At 33.0% G+C, this 17399-nt stretch overlaps 1 protein-coding gene across 1 annotated transcript in view; it reads right to left on the reverse strand.

Moving 5' to 3' along the window:
• Nucleotides 1-17399, reverse strand: part of PTPN21 (protein tyrosine phosphatase non-receptor type 21) — a 102176-nt gene that overhangs the window by 53136 nt on the left and 31641 nt on the right. The window contains exons 2-7 of the mRNA XM_044664990.1: nucleotides 14264-14433; nucleotides 9629-9726; nucleotides 7975-8042; nucleotides 7221-7291; nucleotides 3638-3725; nucleotides 1938-2026 (exon numbers count right to left, since the gene is read on the reverse strand). Of these exons, the coding sequence (XP_044520925.1) occupies nucleotides 1938-2026; nucleotides 3638-3725; nucleotides 7221-7291; nucleotides 7975-8042; nucleotides 9629-9726; nucleotides 14264-14433 (584 nt within the window). The remainder of the gene's footprint in view (nucleotides 1-1937; nucleotides 2027-3637; nucleotides 3726-7220; nucleotides 7292-7974; nucleotides 8043-9628; nucleotides 9727-14263; nucleotides 14434-17399) is intronic.

Genomic DNA, 17399 nt, shown 5'->3' on the forward strand with positions numbered 1-17399 from the left:
ATTTATTCTGAATGTAAATTCTTATGCCAAAAGGGACTGCCCCCTAATGGGCTTTTTGTCAATGCACCTAGCAAACATTGGTTTTGCTCTCTCTCTCTTTTACTTCCCTCTTATTTCCAACTATTATAGTTTTCTCTTAGAAAAGTGCAATATTGTATGCACCTTTAGCCAGAAGATTTTTAGAGGTATAAGCTGGTTATGTTAAATGATTCATTGAGGAGATTAGTCTCCCAAAGAATCACAAGGGGGATTGTGAAGAGTGAATCAAACTTTCTTTGTCTATCAACCAGCAATTTTTAAGTTAATCATTCAAAAACTTAAACACCCCTACTTAACACTAAGTAAAAGAGTTCACAAGTCACTTACTAAAGTGTGTGACAACTCCAGAGGCCACTGATCACCCCTTGGGCAGTGCTAAGCAAACTGAAAGACTACAATTAGCTACCATAAAGTGGAGGAAGGGACAGGGAGTGACATGGAAAAAGGACTATAAAAAGTCCTGAAATTCCTCTCCAAGAAGCTTCTCCTGGTAACTTGGCTTTTGGAGGTGGCTTTGTACTTGACCTTCGGGTTGGACCTTGACTTTGGCTCTTGGACTGCTTCTTGAAAGACTGCTCCTGAATCTTCTCCTTTGGACTTTGGTGTAAGAGGACTTTGCCTTGGGACTTGGCCTTTGGTCTTCTTCTTTGGAGTTTGTCTTGGGTGGGTGAGTAGCTGGTCTTCTTTTCCTGGCTTCTGGAAAGATTGGTTCTAGAGATTCCTGCCTTGGCTTTGGAAGAGACTGTGTTGGTGGAACTCTAGCTAAAAACACCACTGGACGTGGGAAGGCCTGCAGGGCTGAGCTCCACTTCACTAGAGAAGGGCTAATAGGCTTGTTAAAACCTGTCTCTTTAGCTATCTTTTTCCATTTTCACTCTTTCCAGCTCTTTGTAAATAAAGCTACTAACGTCATTTTTGACTTAAGTTATAATATCTTTAAATTAGCAACCACAGTATTACTTTAGAATTCTCATATTAGCATAAAACCTAAATTTTAAATTCTTATGGTTTCATTATCTGTAAAATAAGCTGGAGAAGGAAATGGCAAACCACTTCAGCATATCTGCCAAGAAAACCCCAAACACATCATGAAATGTCAGACATGACTAAAAAATGATTAAACAACAACACTGCACTATTCTCTAGAAAAATAAAATGATAAATTATCTCTGTTCTCAAAAACTTTATATTCCATTATAAGGATATGTACATTATTACTTTAGGCAGGAAACAAGCACGAACAACTACGGGGAAATCAGGAAAGGTATACTGAAGAGGGGTGGAAGAGTGAGGGCCAAAGAAGGAGAAGGTTTAAAAGAACTGCTAGTAAGAAACAAATAAAAGGCTTGTAATACATGGAATCTCTGTTGAAATTAGAGAGCATAAATTGAAATAGATTAAATCAATTTGATGTTCTGACTTTTTCCAGCAGCCCTCATGACTCCAGAAAAGACACAGAGAAGACAATTAATGGGAGTTATCAAGAGTTGGGGATTAGCAGGGCCAGGACAGACAAAAGATCAAAGGGTTGAAGGATTCAAGACTACAGAAGGCAGCACCATTGAAATAGTTGGTCATTATATCAAGAGCGTGAAGAAAGGAGTAACCCTCATCATCACCCTTCTCTTCTTTACTAGAACCAACAAGAGCAGATGAAGCATCAGAGAAGGCATTTAATGTGTCTTCAATAAGTTATTAATATTAAACACCTTTTCCTAAAAAATTATTTTGGAAATATATATTCCACATAGTTCATCAAAGGAATAACTACAATTAGAAAATTTTATAAAGTGTTGTTGGGAATTATAAGCAAATGATGCAAAATTCACCAGAAATACAGAAAACACAAAATTGAAAATAGTTTTTAAATTTTTAAGAAAAAGATTTAAGAATAATACCTAAATATAACTGGAGGTCTTCCATTTTTGTGTTTCACAAAGATACCATCAAGACAGGCTCCAATACAGATGTCACTTCCCTGGCTATCCTGAAATAAGAAAGTAGAATTTATAATAGTATTAAAAACATCATCAACAAAAACACAATATCCTCAATAAGCAAATACATCAAAAAAGTAGCAATAACCTTCAGCTTGCTAACTTATAAAAAGGTGTAGAGAGAACTATACATACTCACTTCACCACAACTACATACACATATACACACACATATTTAAGTCTCAAGGGGCTAATTTTGTCATGTATGTAGATTATAAAGTCAAGAAATATAGTTACCTCAATTTTAGTGCTGACAATTGTACTGCCACTAATATTTGTAAATGACATGTAAAATCAGTATATTTTAAAAATCTTTTGCTGAGTTATTTGAGTACATTTTCAGATATTCTCATTTAATCACAAGGAACACAAATTCAGTATTTAACTATGGAAAAAGTAGTAATGTTAGAATCAGAAGATCTAGATTTGAGTCTCAGCTCTCTGGTTCTTACATTAACTAACCACCTGACACTGGGTAACTACTCTCTGGCTCAAACTCCTCATCTAAAAATAGAGATAACAAGACATATTACCTATCTCACAGGGTTGTTAAGAAGAATGTTTTTTTCCCAAAAATTGGCAAAATACTGCATAAATATGAATGATTATGCTGGAATTTTTCTTTATTCAATAAAGGAAAATAGAAAACAAAAAATAAATAATAAAAATAAATATATAATTTATAGTCATATATTTATATATATAAACATATATTTATATATATAATAAAAATAAAAAATAAAAATAATAAAAAGTAAATAAAACAAAAATAAAACAAAAATAAAAAACAAATTATTAGTTTCAGTGGATCCAGAATTAGCAATAGAAAAATAAAAATAGTCCTTCTCTCCAAGAAGCTTATCTTCTACTATGTGATTTCATCAACCAAAGTCAACAAGCATTTACTAGCTATCAGGCAAAATAGTCCCTGACCTCAAGGAATTTGGATGTACATATAACAAAAGCAAAAATAAGGCTTTTGTTTGTTTGTTTGGACCTCCAAAATCATTGACATGAGGAATGCCAACAAGGAAATCCCTACTTCCAATGTGATTCACCAACTGTCCTAAGTAAGAGGCTTAGAGAGAGTTGCTTGGGGTACTGAGAGTTTAAATGATCTGCCCACGATCTCAGAGCCATATGAGTCAGTGGCAGAACTTGAACCTTCCTTCTCCTAAGGACAGCTCTCTGCCCATTTAGTCACACTGCTTCTCTTACAAATAACTAGAATACAAAATCTGGTGCAAATAAAGAGAGAAAATACTAACAATTTGGAGGAAAGAGTAGGGATTAGGGAAGGCTTCAAAGAGGAGGCACCTAAGGTTAACCCTGAAGGAAAAATGAGGACAAGAATTTAGAGAGAAAGAAAGAGGTATGAAGGATGGGTTGTTCATATGCAGAGGAAGGAGGAAGGGTTTGTTAAGCTCAGAGAATAACCAGTTGTGCACTTTCATTAACCTGAGTTCATGAAGTAAAGTTACATAAAATAAACCTTGGAACAGTAGCTTTGAGCCAGATTATCAAAGGTTTTAAATGACAAACTAAGGTTACATTTTATCCAAAAGCCAGTACCAATTTTTGTGAAACAGTAACCTGCATACCTTAGCAGGATAGCTCTCTTCCCCATAACCATCCATCCTCTCTACCTCTTGCATATATAGCATTTCAGCATCAGGTGGGGTAAGCCCTCTATAACCGAAAGAGAAAATAAAAAGGGTCAGTTAAGAAGATCACACATTAAATTAAATTAAATCATTACAGTGTCCAAATCCTCAAGAGCTGCACATTCTTGAGTAATTCAATAGATACTTTTTGATACCCCTCCTATGTGCTTTTAAAAGCACTTTTCCTTTTAAAAAAATTAAAAATCTTACCTTCAGTCTTAGAAAGAATACTAAGTATCAGTTGCAAGGTGAAAGACCAGTAAGGGCTAGCAATTGGGGTTAAGTGACTTTCCCAGGGTCACACAGATAGGAAGTATCTGAGGCCATATTTGAACCCAGAACATCCCTTCTCTAAGCCTAGCTATCCACCAAGCCACCTAGCTGCCCCTGCAAGCATACTTTTTTGAGAAGCTTTGAGGAAAAGAAAGAAATATGACAAAAGACAGTAAATGAGCTTAAGATCTAGTAATGGAAAAAGAATGATGCACCTGAAAATATACCTGAAAGAACCAAACAGTATATAGTCACTATTATAGATACATATTATAGGAGAAAGGAGAGAAAAACAGAGATAGAGCAAATAGGGAGGGAGAGAGTTAGAAATAGAGGGAGATAGGAAGAGAGTAAGAGAGAAGCAGAGTAAAGGAGACACAGCCAGAGAAATATATAGAGAGAACCAGAAACAGTCAAAAATGAGAAGAAACAGAAGCAGTCAGACAGAAAGAGACAAAAGAGAGAAAGACTGGAGACAAACAGAAGAGAAAGCCCAGTTTGAAAGTTCTTAAAGGAATTTGGATTTGAGTTGGGCCTTAAATTATGAATAAGTTTTAAATGCACAGTGAAGGGGAGTCATCACTCTAGGTAGGGAAGGCATAAACTAATGCAAGAAAGCATAAAATAAGCCTGAAAAAGCACACCAATTTGCTGGATTAGCAGGGCATGAAACTGGAACAGTGGGGTTGGGCCTACATTAAGACACAGAATGCATAGTTGGAGTGTAGACTTCCTCCTGCAGGAAATGAGAAACCACTGAAGGTCTATGAGCAGGTAACTGATTGGAGGAAACTAGTTTTGATAACGAACAGGAGAGATTGGCACAAGGAGAGAATATCCTTTGCCTCTGCAATGTAAGACTGAGAACACAGGTAACATCAATTAATCACTTGACAGACATTTTTCAAGTGTTAAAATGCACTCAGATATTTGAATAGTCCCTTGTGCCTATGGAATCAGCAAGGCAGAGGACATACATGTTTATTTTCTTTGTATAATCAACATATTTGACTATTCACTGCTACATAAGGGGGATACAGTAGTTACATGTTAGGAAGTATTTATGCAAAGTGATTTGCAAATCTTAAAATGTAAGCTGTTGTTACTATTATTCATGCCCACATGGGTATCTAAATAAAATAATAGATTACTCAAAAAAATCTATTCTGTAAGTGCTCTGAAAGTAAAGCAAAATAAATAAATTTTTGTATCTCATATTCTTCTAAGCAACAACCTGGATAAGGGACATGGTGGATATTTTAAATAACATATAAAGCTACTTAATTGTTTATGAATGTTCCTGTCTTTGGCTAGGTGAGAATATTTAAGGCAACTTGATGTAATAGAAAGAGCTGGAAAAACCAGACTTCAAGTTCTATCTTTGCTCTCTACCTTAATCTCTCTCTGCTTGAATCTCTTTATTTGAATCTATTTATAAAATAAAAGAAATAAAGGGTGTTCCATAAGTCTTAATGTTGTTTTAAGCTTTAATAGGCTAAAGTCTATCAAAAGTCACCAAGCTTTAAGCTATTAAACCTTAAAACTACCATGAAACTAAAATACCCATACCCTTTAAACTGGCATGTTACTGGACTTATACTCCAAGGAAGACACCAATAAGAAGAAAGTCCTCACATATTCCATAAATATTTATTGTGGCACTTTTTATAATAGCTAAAAATTGGGAATAAACTAAATGCCCATCAACTGGGGAATGACTAAACAAATTACAATACAGAATGTAATGGAATTCTACTGTACTATAAGAAATGATGTCAATGAGGAATAGCCTGGAAAGATCTACATAAACTGGTGCAGAATAAAGTAAGCAGAACCAAGAAAATAACATACATAGTGACTACAATGATTGAAATAAAAAGAACAACCACATAGAAAATCAGAAGTAAATATAACAAAAGTATAAAGACCAAATAGGAAGAAATAAGAGAAGATGCCTTCAACTGATAAGTGTTATGCTTCATACTAATTTTTGGAGTTTTTCAATGTTTAGATCAGTTTCCTGATTTTTTTCCTTTCTAAAATAAATGCTTTTTGATGTATGGGAAGATTCTCTGGGGGAGAGAGAGAAAAAGAAATAAATATAGAATACCATAGTGATACAATAAAGTAAAAATATTAATAAAAATTTATTTTAAAAAACTACAAATATTCCCAAAGAAAGAGAAAGGGGGGGGAGGACTTAAGTGAGCAAAAAATATTTATAGCAGCTCTTTTTGTGGTGGCAAAGAATTGAAAGTTGGGGGGATATCCATCAACTGAAGAATGATTAAACAAGTTGTGATACGATTGTGATAAAATTCTATTATGCTGTAAGAAATGATGAGCAGCATGCTTTCAGAAAAACCTGTAAAGACTTAAATGTATTGATCCAAAATGAAGTAGGCAAAACTAGGAGAACATTGTACACAGTAGCAGCAACACTGTATGATGATCAACTGTAAATGACAACTTTTTTTAGCAAAACAAAGACCCAAGACAATTCTGAAGTACTTGTGATGAAAAATGCTACCTACTCCAGAGAAAGAACTGATAGAGTCTGAATGCATATCAAAGCATAATTGTTTTTTACTTTATTTTTCTGTAGGCTTTTTTTGGTGAAATTTTTTTCACAATATGACTAACATGGAAATGTTTTACATGAATGCAAAATGTATAACCTGTGTCAAATTACTTGCTTTTTCAATGAGAAGGGAGGGGAGGGAGGAAGAGAGAGAATTTGAAACCCACAATTCTAAAAAATGAATGCTAAAAATTGTTCTTACATGTATTTAGAAAAAAATAAAATATTTAATTTTTGAAAACTACACTAAGCTATTTGAGAGACCATGTACTACCTTTATTATCTACCACAAAAGGCTGTGGTGAGGGTCAAACAAGAAAATTAATATAAAGGACTATGTAAATATCAGGTTAGAGTTGTTTCTTTTCTTTTTCTTATAACTAAATCAACCCATGTATAATAATTATTTCAAAGAAATATGAAAATAATGTAACTATTTCCAAGAATGCAAAAAAAAAAATAACTCTTTGAACGTGAGTGGGAGGTGGGAGGAATTCTCCACTTGTAGTTCTACTAAAGAAGAGACAAATCCCCACATTCCTGTGCCATATAACATTGGACATAACAGACTAACTTTAAAGTTCTGAATTTTCTTATGTCAATGCATTTGTAAAATTGCAAAAAACTATAACTATTGAAAAATCATTGTGTTTTCATGCCACTCACCTGTATTTTTGGTGTAGCAAGGCCACTTTTTGCGTTGCTTCTTCCAATACTTTTTCATCTTGTAACCATCCCTGTACATAAAACAAAGTAGAAGGTATTTAAACAAGCTGACTGAATAGCTAAATGATAAACATCACTATCTACAATTTTTTTCATTTCATCCTTATAATGCAATGTTGTCATCCCAATGCAAAGTATCAACTCAGTTATTTAAACTTGCATTTACTAAGGGGTCTTTTCATCTAATAGGATAAGATCACGCACATTTTAGGAAACAAAAGAAAAAAACATTTTTGTGACTGAGAACAGTACAGTATATTCCTTAGCTGTCTGATGTTCAATTCCCATGTCACATCTGTCAAAATGGATTTCTTAAGTATGTGACATTATTTTCCTTCCAGGAATCCAAATCAAACTGTCTAAAAAGGGATGTCTTAAGGATCCAGCGTAGAGCACCAGACTTCACTAAAAAAAGAATATGCAGATCAAATACACAAAGCATATCATTTCACATGCCAGGTATTTTCTTTAGTGCTTAATCCTAGTCAGTCCACTACATGTGGCAAGTCACTTCCCTTCACTGGACCTCAGTTGCTTCACCTGTAAAATAAAGGAGTTAAGCTAGTTAACCTTTAAGGTCCCTTCCAACTATAATAATCTATGTCTTTATTTCAAGGATTAAGATTATGGGAACCATATTCAGACCCTTTTATCTTACTGATTTTTAAATCCTAATATAAAATGAAGTCCTTACCACTGGAAACAAGGCAAATCTTTGTAGAAAGTCCTGGGATTCATACTGATCAAAGTCACCAAAATCAGCTATAAAAGAAAAAATAATAATAAAGATCAATATGCACTTATTAGTTTATTTTAATTTGTGTGATGGGAAACACCCCCTCCCCCAATTTGGAGTCAAAAGGCCTGAATTCAAAGCATGCTTTTATGACTTACCCATAAGACCAAAAGCAAGTCACCTACATTCTCTGAAATTCACTCTATTTATCTTTATAATGAGCTAATAAGACTTGATAATTTCAGGAGTACCTTCCAGCTTTAAATCAATTATAATAAATAATAATGATGACAATAATAGCAACATTTATATAGTGCCTATTATGGGCCAAGCACTGGGTAAAGTATTTTATAAATACTATCTTATTTGATCTTCACAACAACCCTGGGAAGTAGGTGCTCTTATTATCCCCTTATGATTTTCAAAAAAAATTTAATGTACTATATATAAAGACAATATGTTGCAGAAGTCAGATTTTTCTTAAAGAGAATAATTTTTAAAAATTTTTAATTAATGTTAGTTCAACAATTAAGGTTTTTTTAAATTAGCTTTAAGAGTAATTTCACCTGGAGTCCTTCATGCTGAAGATCACGAGCTGAGCTTATAAAGTAACCTAATACACCATCATTTTTAAAGCAAATGCAAGAATGTCAACATGCCTGATATACAACCACATAGGCCTACAGATATGCAAAGCAAAATGTGTCAATTATCCACTACTCTCTGCAACTCCAAAAGGAAAAAAAAAATCACTACTTTAAAACCAAAATGGCATTCTTTGATCAAAATCTCCCATTAGGAAATGATTATGGTAAAAAAGGAAAGCACATTTCTGGAAAGTCAATAAGTTCTATTGAATGGTCACTGCCACTTGCAACTGTGCATTCATGGTGGAGATCTGAAATATAAAGTGCAATTTATGATGTCTGAGATATTGAAAAGTGTCACTCACAAATTTCTTGTTGGATTCCCCTGCCATAAATTCATCTGGAAAATTATTAGTACACTCAACTAGGATTCTTTTCAATACTTCTAATCTCAACTTTGCTTACTTATTATTAGCAATAATAAAGATAATATATTTATGTAGCACTTTAAGTTTTGCAAAGCACTTTACAAATATGATATCATTTCACTTTCACAACAATTCTGTGAGGTAGGTGCTATTATTATCTCCACTTTATAGGCAAGGAACCTAGGGCAGAAACTGGAAGAAACAAAGGTTAAGTAACTTCCCCAGGACACACAGCTTCTAAGTGTAGGAGCCTGGATTTGAGCTAATGTGTTTCTGACTGGACTCCAACTCTATCCTCTTCAACATCTAACTGCCTAATTAGTTTCAGCAAACCTCTTTCACTTTCCTAAGGCTTCAATATTTATCAGTAAACAATGGTCACTGAATATTCATAATCCTTGCTTTCCAAACAGTCATCTTCAAAAGGAGGTTCCTTTGATTTAGGAACAGTCTTATTAACATTCAGCTATTGATATTCAAGTAGAAACAGAAAGATAGTAAGTCAATTAGGTCACTGGTTCTAAACCAAAGGACTGTTAGTCATAATATAATAACACATCTTCAAAACACTAACATTAATGTACTTTTCTGACTTACCTTGAACAGCTAAGCCAGCCAGCTGAATCGCCTGTTCTAATGTGCAAGGAATATTTCCTTCCAATATATCTTTCTTCAGTTGCAGATAATACTGATACCTATTTTTAAAAGAAGAAAAAAGAAAGGTTCTTATTATTTCAACTTCTGGCTGAACTCATAAAACTTCTTGGATTCAAGTAGGGGGTTCCCTAAATAAGGACCACACCTTTAAAATGATAGTTTTTTAAACCTTTTTTTTTTTTTACTTTAAATTTTGAGTCAAAGTCTCCCCCTGCCCCTCTCTGAGACAGCAAGTAATCTGATATCGACTTTACATGTGTAATAATGTAAACCATTTTTCCATATTCTTAAAAATGTTAATTCCGTGAAAGGCAAAAGTTATGCATATATAGAAAAATTACACAAAATTGAAATATTTTACACATAAATTTTATTCATTTTTATCATCAGTATGTCCTTCTTTATTATTCCCTTCTTCCTAATATTTCAACAATATATAATCTGTGTCTGAAAGGCAACAATTTGAAATAAGCATATAAATTTTATTTTGGTGACTATTAATGAATATAAGGAATTGAAGTATGTGAAGAAAAACATGAAAAAATGTATTTAAGCAGAATTACCTAACCAAAAATAATGAAATCTAGTGATTAATTTTCTTTTCATCTTTAAAGAATGATGAACTCTCCAGGTGCAGAAACTCTACTGAAGCTTTCAGTTAGTTATATTACTTAAGAAACTGAGGCTCTGAGAGATCAAATGCCTTGTTCAAGGTCATATGGCTAATGTCTAAAGTAGGATTCCAATATAGGACTTCTTGAAACTCCAAGGTCAGCCCTCCACCTCCTTGGGGTCTCTTGTGTTTCAGTGTATATGTACAATTGAAAGTATTTCCATAACTCTTTAAGGTCTTCAAAGGTTTTACAAATATTATCTCATTTGATTCTCTCTGTGAGGTAGGTACTATTATTATGCCCATTTTACAGATGAGGAAATTGAGGAAGGAATTAGTTGATTTATCCTAGGTTACACAGCTAGTAAGCTTCAGAGGTCAGATTTGAATTCTGGTCTTCCTAACTCCAAGTCCAGCACTCTATCCACTATCCATTTGTGTCAAATATGTGTCTGTGTGCATTCACAAAAATGTGTTTATGTATATGTAGATACTTTTATTTCTCAGTGTGTAAATGCAACCTCATCATACAGTCCTCCCCTAGAAGGACATAAACTTCTAGAGAGCAAAGCCACTTTTGTTTCTATCTTAGTGACCCCAGCAACTACTCCCCACCAATCATGCAGACTAGGGGTTAGAAGGAAATAAGTACTTGTAATATTGTTATAGAGAATTCTCAGTGAGGAAACAACAGCAACTTCTGCAATTTTAGGAGTTTAGAGTTTTTAGTGTTTATCCTTTTTCCAACTAAAAAATGCAAAAATGTAGAAATAATTCTACATTTGGCCAATGGAAAGTGGATATTGAGTTCAAATGTTACCTCAGAAACTAACTTAGGGGGGAAAAATAAACATTTAAATCCTTTATCATCTGTAAAATGGAGATCTTAACAGCATCTATAAAGCACTTTGCAAACCTTAAAGTGACAGTTGCCTCTATTACTATCTGTTTGCCCCATAAGCACCTCAAAATGAGTGTTTCCCAAATCAAACTTACTATCTATTATTCACCCTTTTTCTAACCTCTACTTCTAAAGGAAACATCGTTATCCTTCTCATTGGTGAGGATCAAAACCTCTGCATCATTCTCAAATCCTTATTCTCATTCACACCATCTCCATCCAATTCATGACAAAGTCTTCTTTATTTAACATCTATCATGTCCATCTACCACTCTAGTCACATCACAACCCCTGAGCTCAGACTCAAATCATTCTTATCCTAGACTACTACAACAGCTTCATAATTGGTCTCCCTGAATCTATTCTCTCTTCTCTGCAATCCACAATCTATGCAGTTTAGGAATTGAGATTCTTAAACCATAGCTCTAAACATTTCACTTCTCAGCTATAGAAAAAAATACAAAATACCCCAATGTATCATAATGTATCATGTGCAGCTCTTTGCAATTTAGGTGTAATGTATCCTCCCAGGTTCATTATCTATTACTCTTATTTCCCCTCAAGCATTCAATGATGTCAAATTCAAAATCAATGAGGCCACTAAACTATATATAAGGATCTATGCAGGCCATACATTGACTTGGAAAATCATATATTAACATCATCTATTCTACTGTGTTTTTATTTATATTGTTAAATACTCCCCAATTACATCTTTTTTTTCTTTTTAAAAATTGTCATTATCCTGTAAAAAATAAATTCCCAGTCATTCACCCTCTCCCACCCCACATACCATAGAAGACATCAATCAAAAACAACAAAATATATATGTGTGTGTGTGTATATAAATTATGCCTTTCATGTTTCAATTTATAGGTTCTTTCTCTGGCGGTAAACATTCACTAGTTATTCTTGAAACATTAATTCTATAGTTGTACATAATGAATATAATTAATTCTGTAGCTGTATATAATATATATAATGTTCTCTTGGTTCTACTCATTCAGCTCTTTCTTTTCCTTTCATGTAGTTCTTTCCAAGTTTTCCTAAAATTAACCTGTTCATCATTTCTTACATCACAGTAGTATTTCATCACAATCATATGCTACAACTTGTTTAGCCATTCTCTAATTAATGGACATCCCCCAGATTCCCAGCTCTTTGCCACCACAAAGAGAATTCCAATAAATATTTTGAAACATATAAATTTTTTTTCCTTTCCCCCTAATCTCCTAAGGAAACAGATCCAACACTGATATTGCTGGGTCTAAGGGTATATTCAGTTTTATAACTCTCTGAACATAATTTCAAATTGCTCTCCAAAATGGTTCCACCAACAGTGTATCAAGTGTCCTCGTTTTTCCACATGCTCTCAACATTTGTCTTTTTATTATTTTAGCCAATCTAATAAATATGAGATGAAGTCTCTAGATTGTTTTAATGTGAATTTCTCTAATCAGTAGTCATTTGGAGCATTTTTTTTCATATGCCTGTTTCATCAAAAAAATGCCTGTTCGTGTCTTTTGGCCATTTATCATCTAGAGGCCAGCTCTTTTCCAATTACATCTTAAATTGTTTATCATGGGAGCACTGCATGCAGTGTGTTTTATAAAACCTCTACCCTTGTTCATTTTTATATCTGTATCCTCAGCACCTAGAAAAACATCTAGTATACAGTTAGTGCTTAATTAAAGCTAGTTGATGAATGGGAACCACCATAAATAAGAGAAAAGAAAATAAAGGACAGCAAATGCAAAAGGAAAGAATAAGTAACTCCCATATGGATTTCAAATGGATGCAAATACTCTGGGAGAAAGGGAAATATATAAAAGATAAAGGATAGCACCTACCTAGTAGAGTAAGTAAGTAGTTGCCTTGGAGGCAAGTAGGTCTCAAAGTGGACCTGGATTCAGGAAAGGTCAAGTTCCCATCTTACCTCAGACACTTATTCGTGATGTAACCCTGGGCAAGATACTTAGCCTCTCTGGGTTTCAGTAACCTCATCTGTAAAATGAGGATAATAATAACACCTATCTCACAGAGTTGTTGTGAGGATTAAATGAAACAATATATACATAAATCATTTGCAAACCTTAAAGTACTATATAAATGTTAAATAAGACTATTATTTTAAGAGATCAAAGAGATTCTACTGGTCATTGGCAAAATAGTTATAATTAGGAAAGAATTTACAGTATATCTGAAAGAAGGCACAGAAACATATTAGTGATTAGTCAAAAAGCACATGATGGCCAAAATTTTGCCTATTTGAGACTAAAAGTAACACATAGTAACATGTTTTGTTGTTTCAATACTCATCCATTCACTGTATAGAAATGCTACCTCAGATAAAATGATGATGAAAGCTTGGGAGGATAGAAAGACTAGGAAGAAGACAGTTTAAGCCAAATTTTACTTGTTTAATCTATAAGTAAAGATCAACAAACAAATTCATTCACTGTCTAGATGTAACAAGTTCCAGGAAAATCTCATAGGGCATTCAACACACCTCCTTACTCTTCCCTTTTTTTCACAATAAACGAGTGAATCCTTGCTATAGTTCTTTCACAACAAGACTCACTCCTTACTCATTTATACTACCCCCCTCCCCGCCCCGTCTCAGTTTCCTTTATCTACTAAAGCTCTTTGCTGAACCATCTTTCCCTTAAAACTCCTATAACAACTAAAGTCACCATGGAAAACAGAGCTATAAGGAGTCCTTTCTTGCTTTGTCGTGAGGAATGAACAGTAAGCAGGGCTTAACTGATTTTGGGACAAAGTGCAAGAGAGAAAAAAATTTTATTTCAAGTGAAAATTAAAGTTGGCATCTCTCTTGTAGCAAGATATAGCTAAAGCAAAAACAATATTCTTTTTATTCATCCCTAATTTATACCTAGGAAAAGTTAATAATTCACATATATTAAGATAGCCTCATAACAGAATCTGCCTATAACACTACACTATATGTTGAATGTGTTAGAATAAATATATTAATTTTAGTTTTTATCCTGCCAGTTTACTTAAAAGAAAAATAGAAAACAATCAGACATGCTCTTCTCACCTGGTAATTTCCTGCTGAAGTTGGGAAACCGTGGGCACATAATATACTACCCCAAAATAGACAGTTGGTTCCAGTGCATACTTGTCTAACTGCTTTTTCAAAGGCTTGTCCAAATCTACCCATCGGCGCTGATTTTGCTTGTTGTAATACCACAGGCTGAAGTAAGTAATCTTAAAAAAGAAAAGAAAAAAAAATGAACAAGTCAAATACATATGAGAAAATCAATTCAATAACTATATATTAAGAAACTTTTCTGTAAAAAGCACATAGAATCTCAACCATTCAAACAGATAATGCAAAATCAACTTCATGCTGGCTTTCACAAAAAGGAATTAAAAGAAAATCCAAGATTAATATCTTAGATTCAGAAACCAGTGACCTAAATCAAGTTTTGTGTTTGTGTATGTGTATGTATAATATATATATATATATATTCTTTAACTGTATAGCAATACTGACTTGGTTTATTTATTTTTAGCTAGTGTTGACATCAGAATGCAATGGCCAACATATTATTTGTTTGAGAGGCAACATAGCATAATGAAAAGAATACTGATGAAAGAATCTGGAAGACATGGGGATTCGAATACTACCTGATATTTATTAGCTATGGGGCTGTAGACAATTCAATTAATGCCCCAATATCCTAGACAACTAAGCCTTTAAGTTGCCAATTTGCATTAGTGAATAGAGTTCTCACATTGAGAGTGCATGAGTGCATCAAAGAACAAATCTAGAACATAAAAAATTTCATTAAGGAAAATGGCAACAATGAGACAACACATCAAAATTTACGAGATACAGCTAAAGCAGTACTGAGAGGAAAATTTATATTTCTAAACACTTACATCAATAAAAAAGAGAAAGAACAGATCAATGAATTGGGCATGCAACTAAACAAACTAGAAAAAAACAAATTTTAAATCTCCATTAAGCAACAAATTGAAAATCCTGAAAATCAAAGGAGAAATTAATAAAACTAAAAGTAAGATAACCACTGAACTAATAAATAAAACAAGGAGCTAGTTTTATGAAAAATAAAACAATAAAATAGACAAACCATTGGTTAATTTTGATTTTTTAAGAAAAAAAATTACCAGTATCAAAAATGAATAGGGTGAATTTATGACCAATAAAGGAAATTAAAGCAATTAGGAAATATTTTTTCCAATTACAAGTCAATAAATCTAAAAATCTAAATGAAATAGATGAAGAGCAACAAAAATATAAATTGCTCAGATTAACAGAAGAGGAAACAGAATACTTAAATAACCCTATCTTAGACAAAGAAATTGAACAAAACATAAATGAGCTACTTAGGAAAAAAATCTCCAAGACCAGCTGCATTCACAAGGGAATTCTAACAAACATGTAAAGAACAATTAATTCCAATACTATATAAACTATTTGGAAAAACAGGCAAAGAAAGAATCCTACCAAATTCCCTTTATGAAACAAATATAGTAACTGACACCTAAACCAGGAAAAGCAAAAACAGAGAAAAAAACTATGGACCAATTTCCCTAATGAACATGCAAAAAAATTTTAAATAAAATAATAGCAAGGAAATTACAGCAATATAAAACAAAGATCATGCACTATACTCAGATGGGATTTAAACCAGGAATGCAGGGCAGGTTCAAATCTGAATACAGATTGAAGTATTTTTTAAACTTCCTTTTCCTTTTTTTTTTTTTGTCTATGTTTTTCTTTTGCAACAAGGCTGGTATAGAAATGTTTTATATGACTGCACATATATAATTGGTAAGGAAGGAAAGAAGGGAATTTGGAATTTAAAACTTTAAAAAATGAAAGTTAAAAATTATTTCTATATATAATTTGAAAAAATAAATAAAATATAGTTTTCCAGAAAAAATAAAAGAATAATATGGGTGGGGAAAGAGCTCCCTACATCAATAAAATCACAGACCTCCATTTTCTCATTTGTGGAGGCTGTCATATATTAAAATAGATATTGTTAGACCTGGAATTAGGAAGACCTAAGTTCAAATGCAGTTGCGAATATTTTACTAGCTGTATGACCCTGGGCATATCAGTTAACCTCTGTCTGCCTTGCTTTCTTCATCTTCCCAAAGTGGTTGTGAGGAAGAAACGAGATATTTACAAACTTTAGTGCTATAAAAGAAGGGACATAGTAATAAAATACCAACAATACCTATAACACAGAGTTGGTGAGAATCAAATAAGAATATTTGGAATGCATTTTATCAATGGCTTTTATTATAAGAAGTTTAACACAACTCGAGAGTACGAAAAACATTATCAAATTTACTTAAAAACATTAGAAAAATAATGGCCTATAATCATCAGTCCCAAAGAGTACATTAGCAACTTAGCAAAATAATTACAACTAATATTAAAACTACAAATTACTATTACTCTTTTTATTTTTATTTTATTTTTTCCATGGTTACATGATTCTTGTAAAATTAATTAAGTAGATACAAATCTACTTAAAACTTGATGCCTCAATTTTCCTCATCTGTAAAATGTAAAATCTTCATAGGACTATTTGGACCTAGGAGATAATATCTATCAAATTTACTTAAAAGCATTAGAAAAATAATGGCTTATAATCATCAGTCCCAAAGAGTACATTAGCAACTTAGCAAAAATAATTGTGTTGTGCTTCTGATGAGGTATTGGTGACAACTAAAAAGAACAAATAAGGAGGAAAACCGGCTATGTACACAACATTAAAATAATGTAGCTAGTTCAGTGGACTGCGTCCAATAGTAACTTTTTAGATCCCAGTATTTGCCCCTGGTTTTCACTGCAATTAGGCACTTACTGCTAAAACTCTATCCTTGGGCCACTGCTAATCTTTTAAAAATCAATTCCCTTGGTCTAGGCCACTGAGAAAATTATTGCCATAAAATTCAAAGATGCTTTGTTTTACTATAACGATAATAATAAAACCAAACAATAAGACATCAGTCATGATAGTGAAGCTACTTACTTCCCAGAAAGAGTGAACTTCCTTGTAAACAAGAAAAATCTCTTGTCAGTTTTTTAAGAACACAATAGTACTGCAAGTTTAAGTGTTTTATTAAAAAAAAAACTTTATTTCTAAGTCAAATTGATCATATTTTTCTAACCAAACATCTCATATAGA

This window comes from Gracilinanus agilis, chromosome 2 (genome assembly GCF_016433145.1).
Source record: "Gracilinanus agilis isolate LMUSP501 chromosome 2, AgileGrace, whole genome shotgun sequence".
NCBI lineage: Eukaryota > Metazoa > Chordata > Mammalia > Didelphimorphia > Didelphidae > Gracilinanus > Gracilinanus agilis.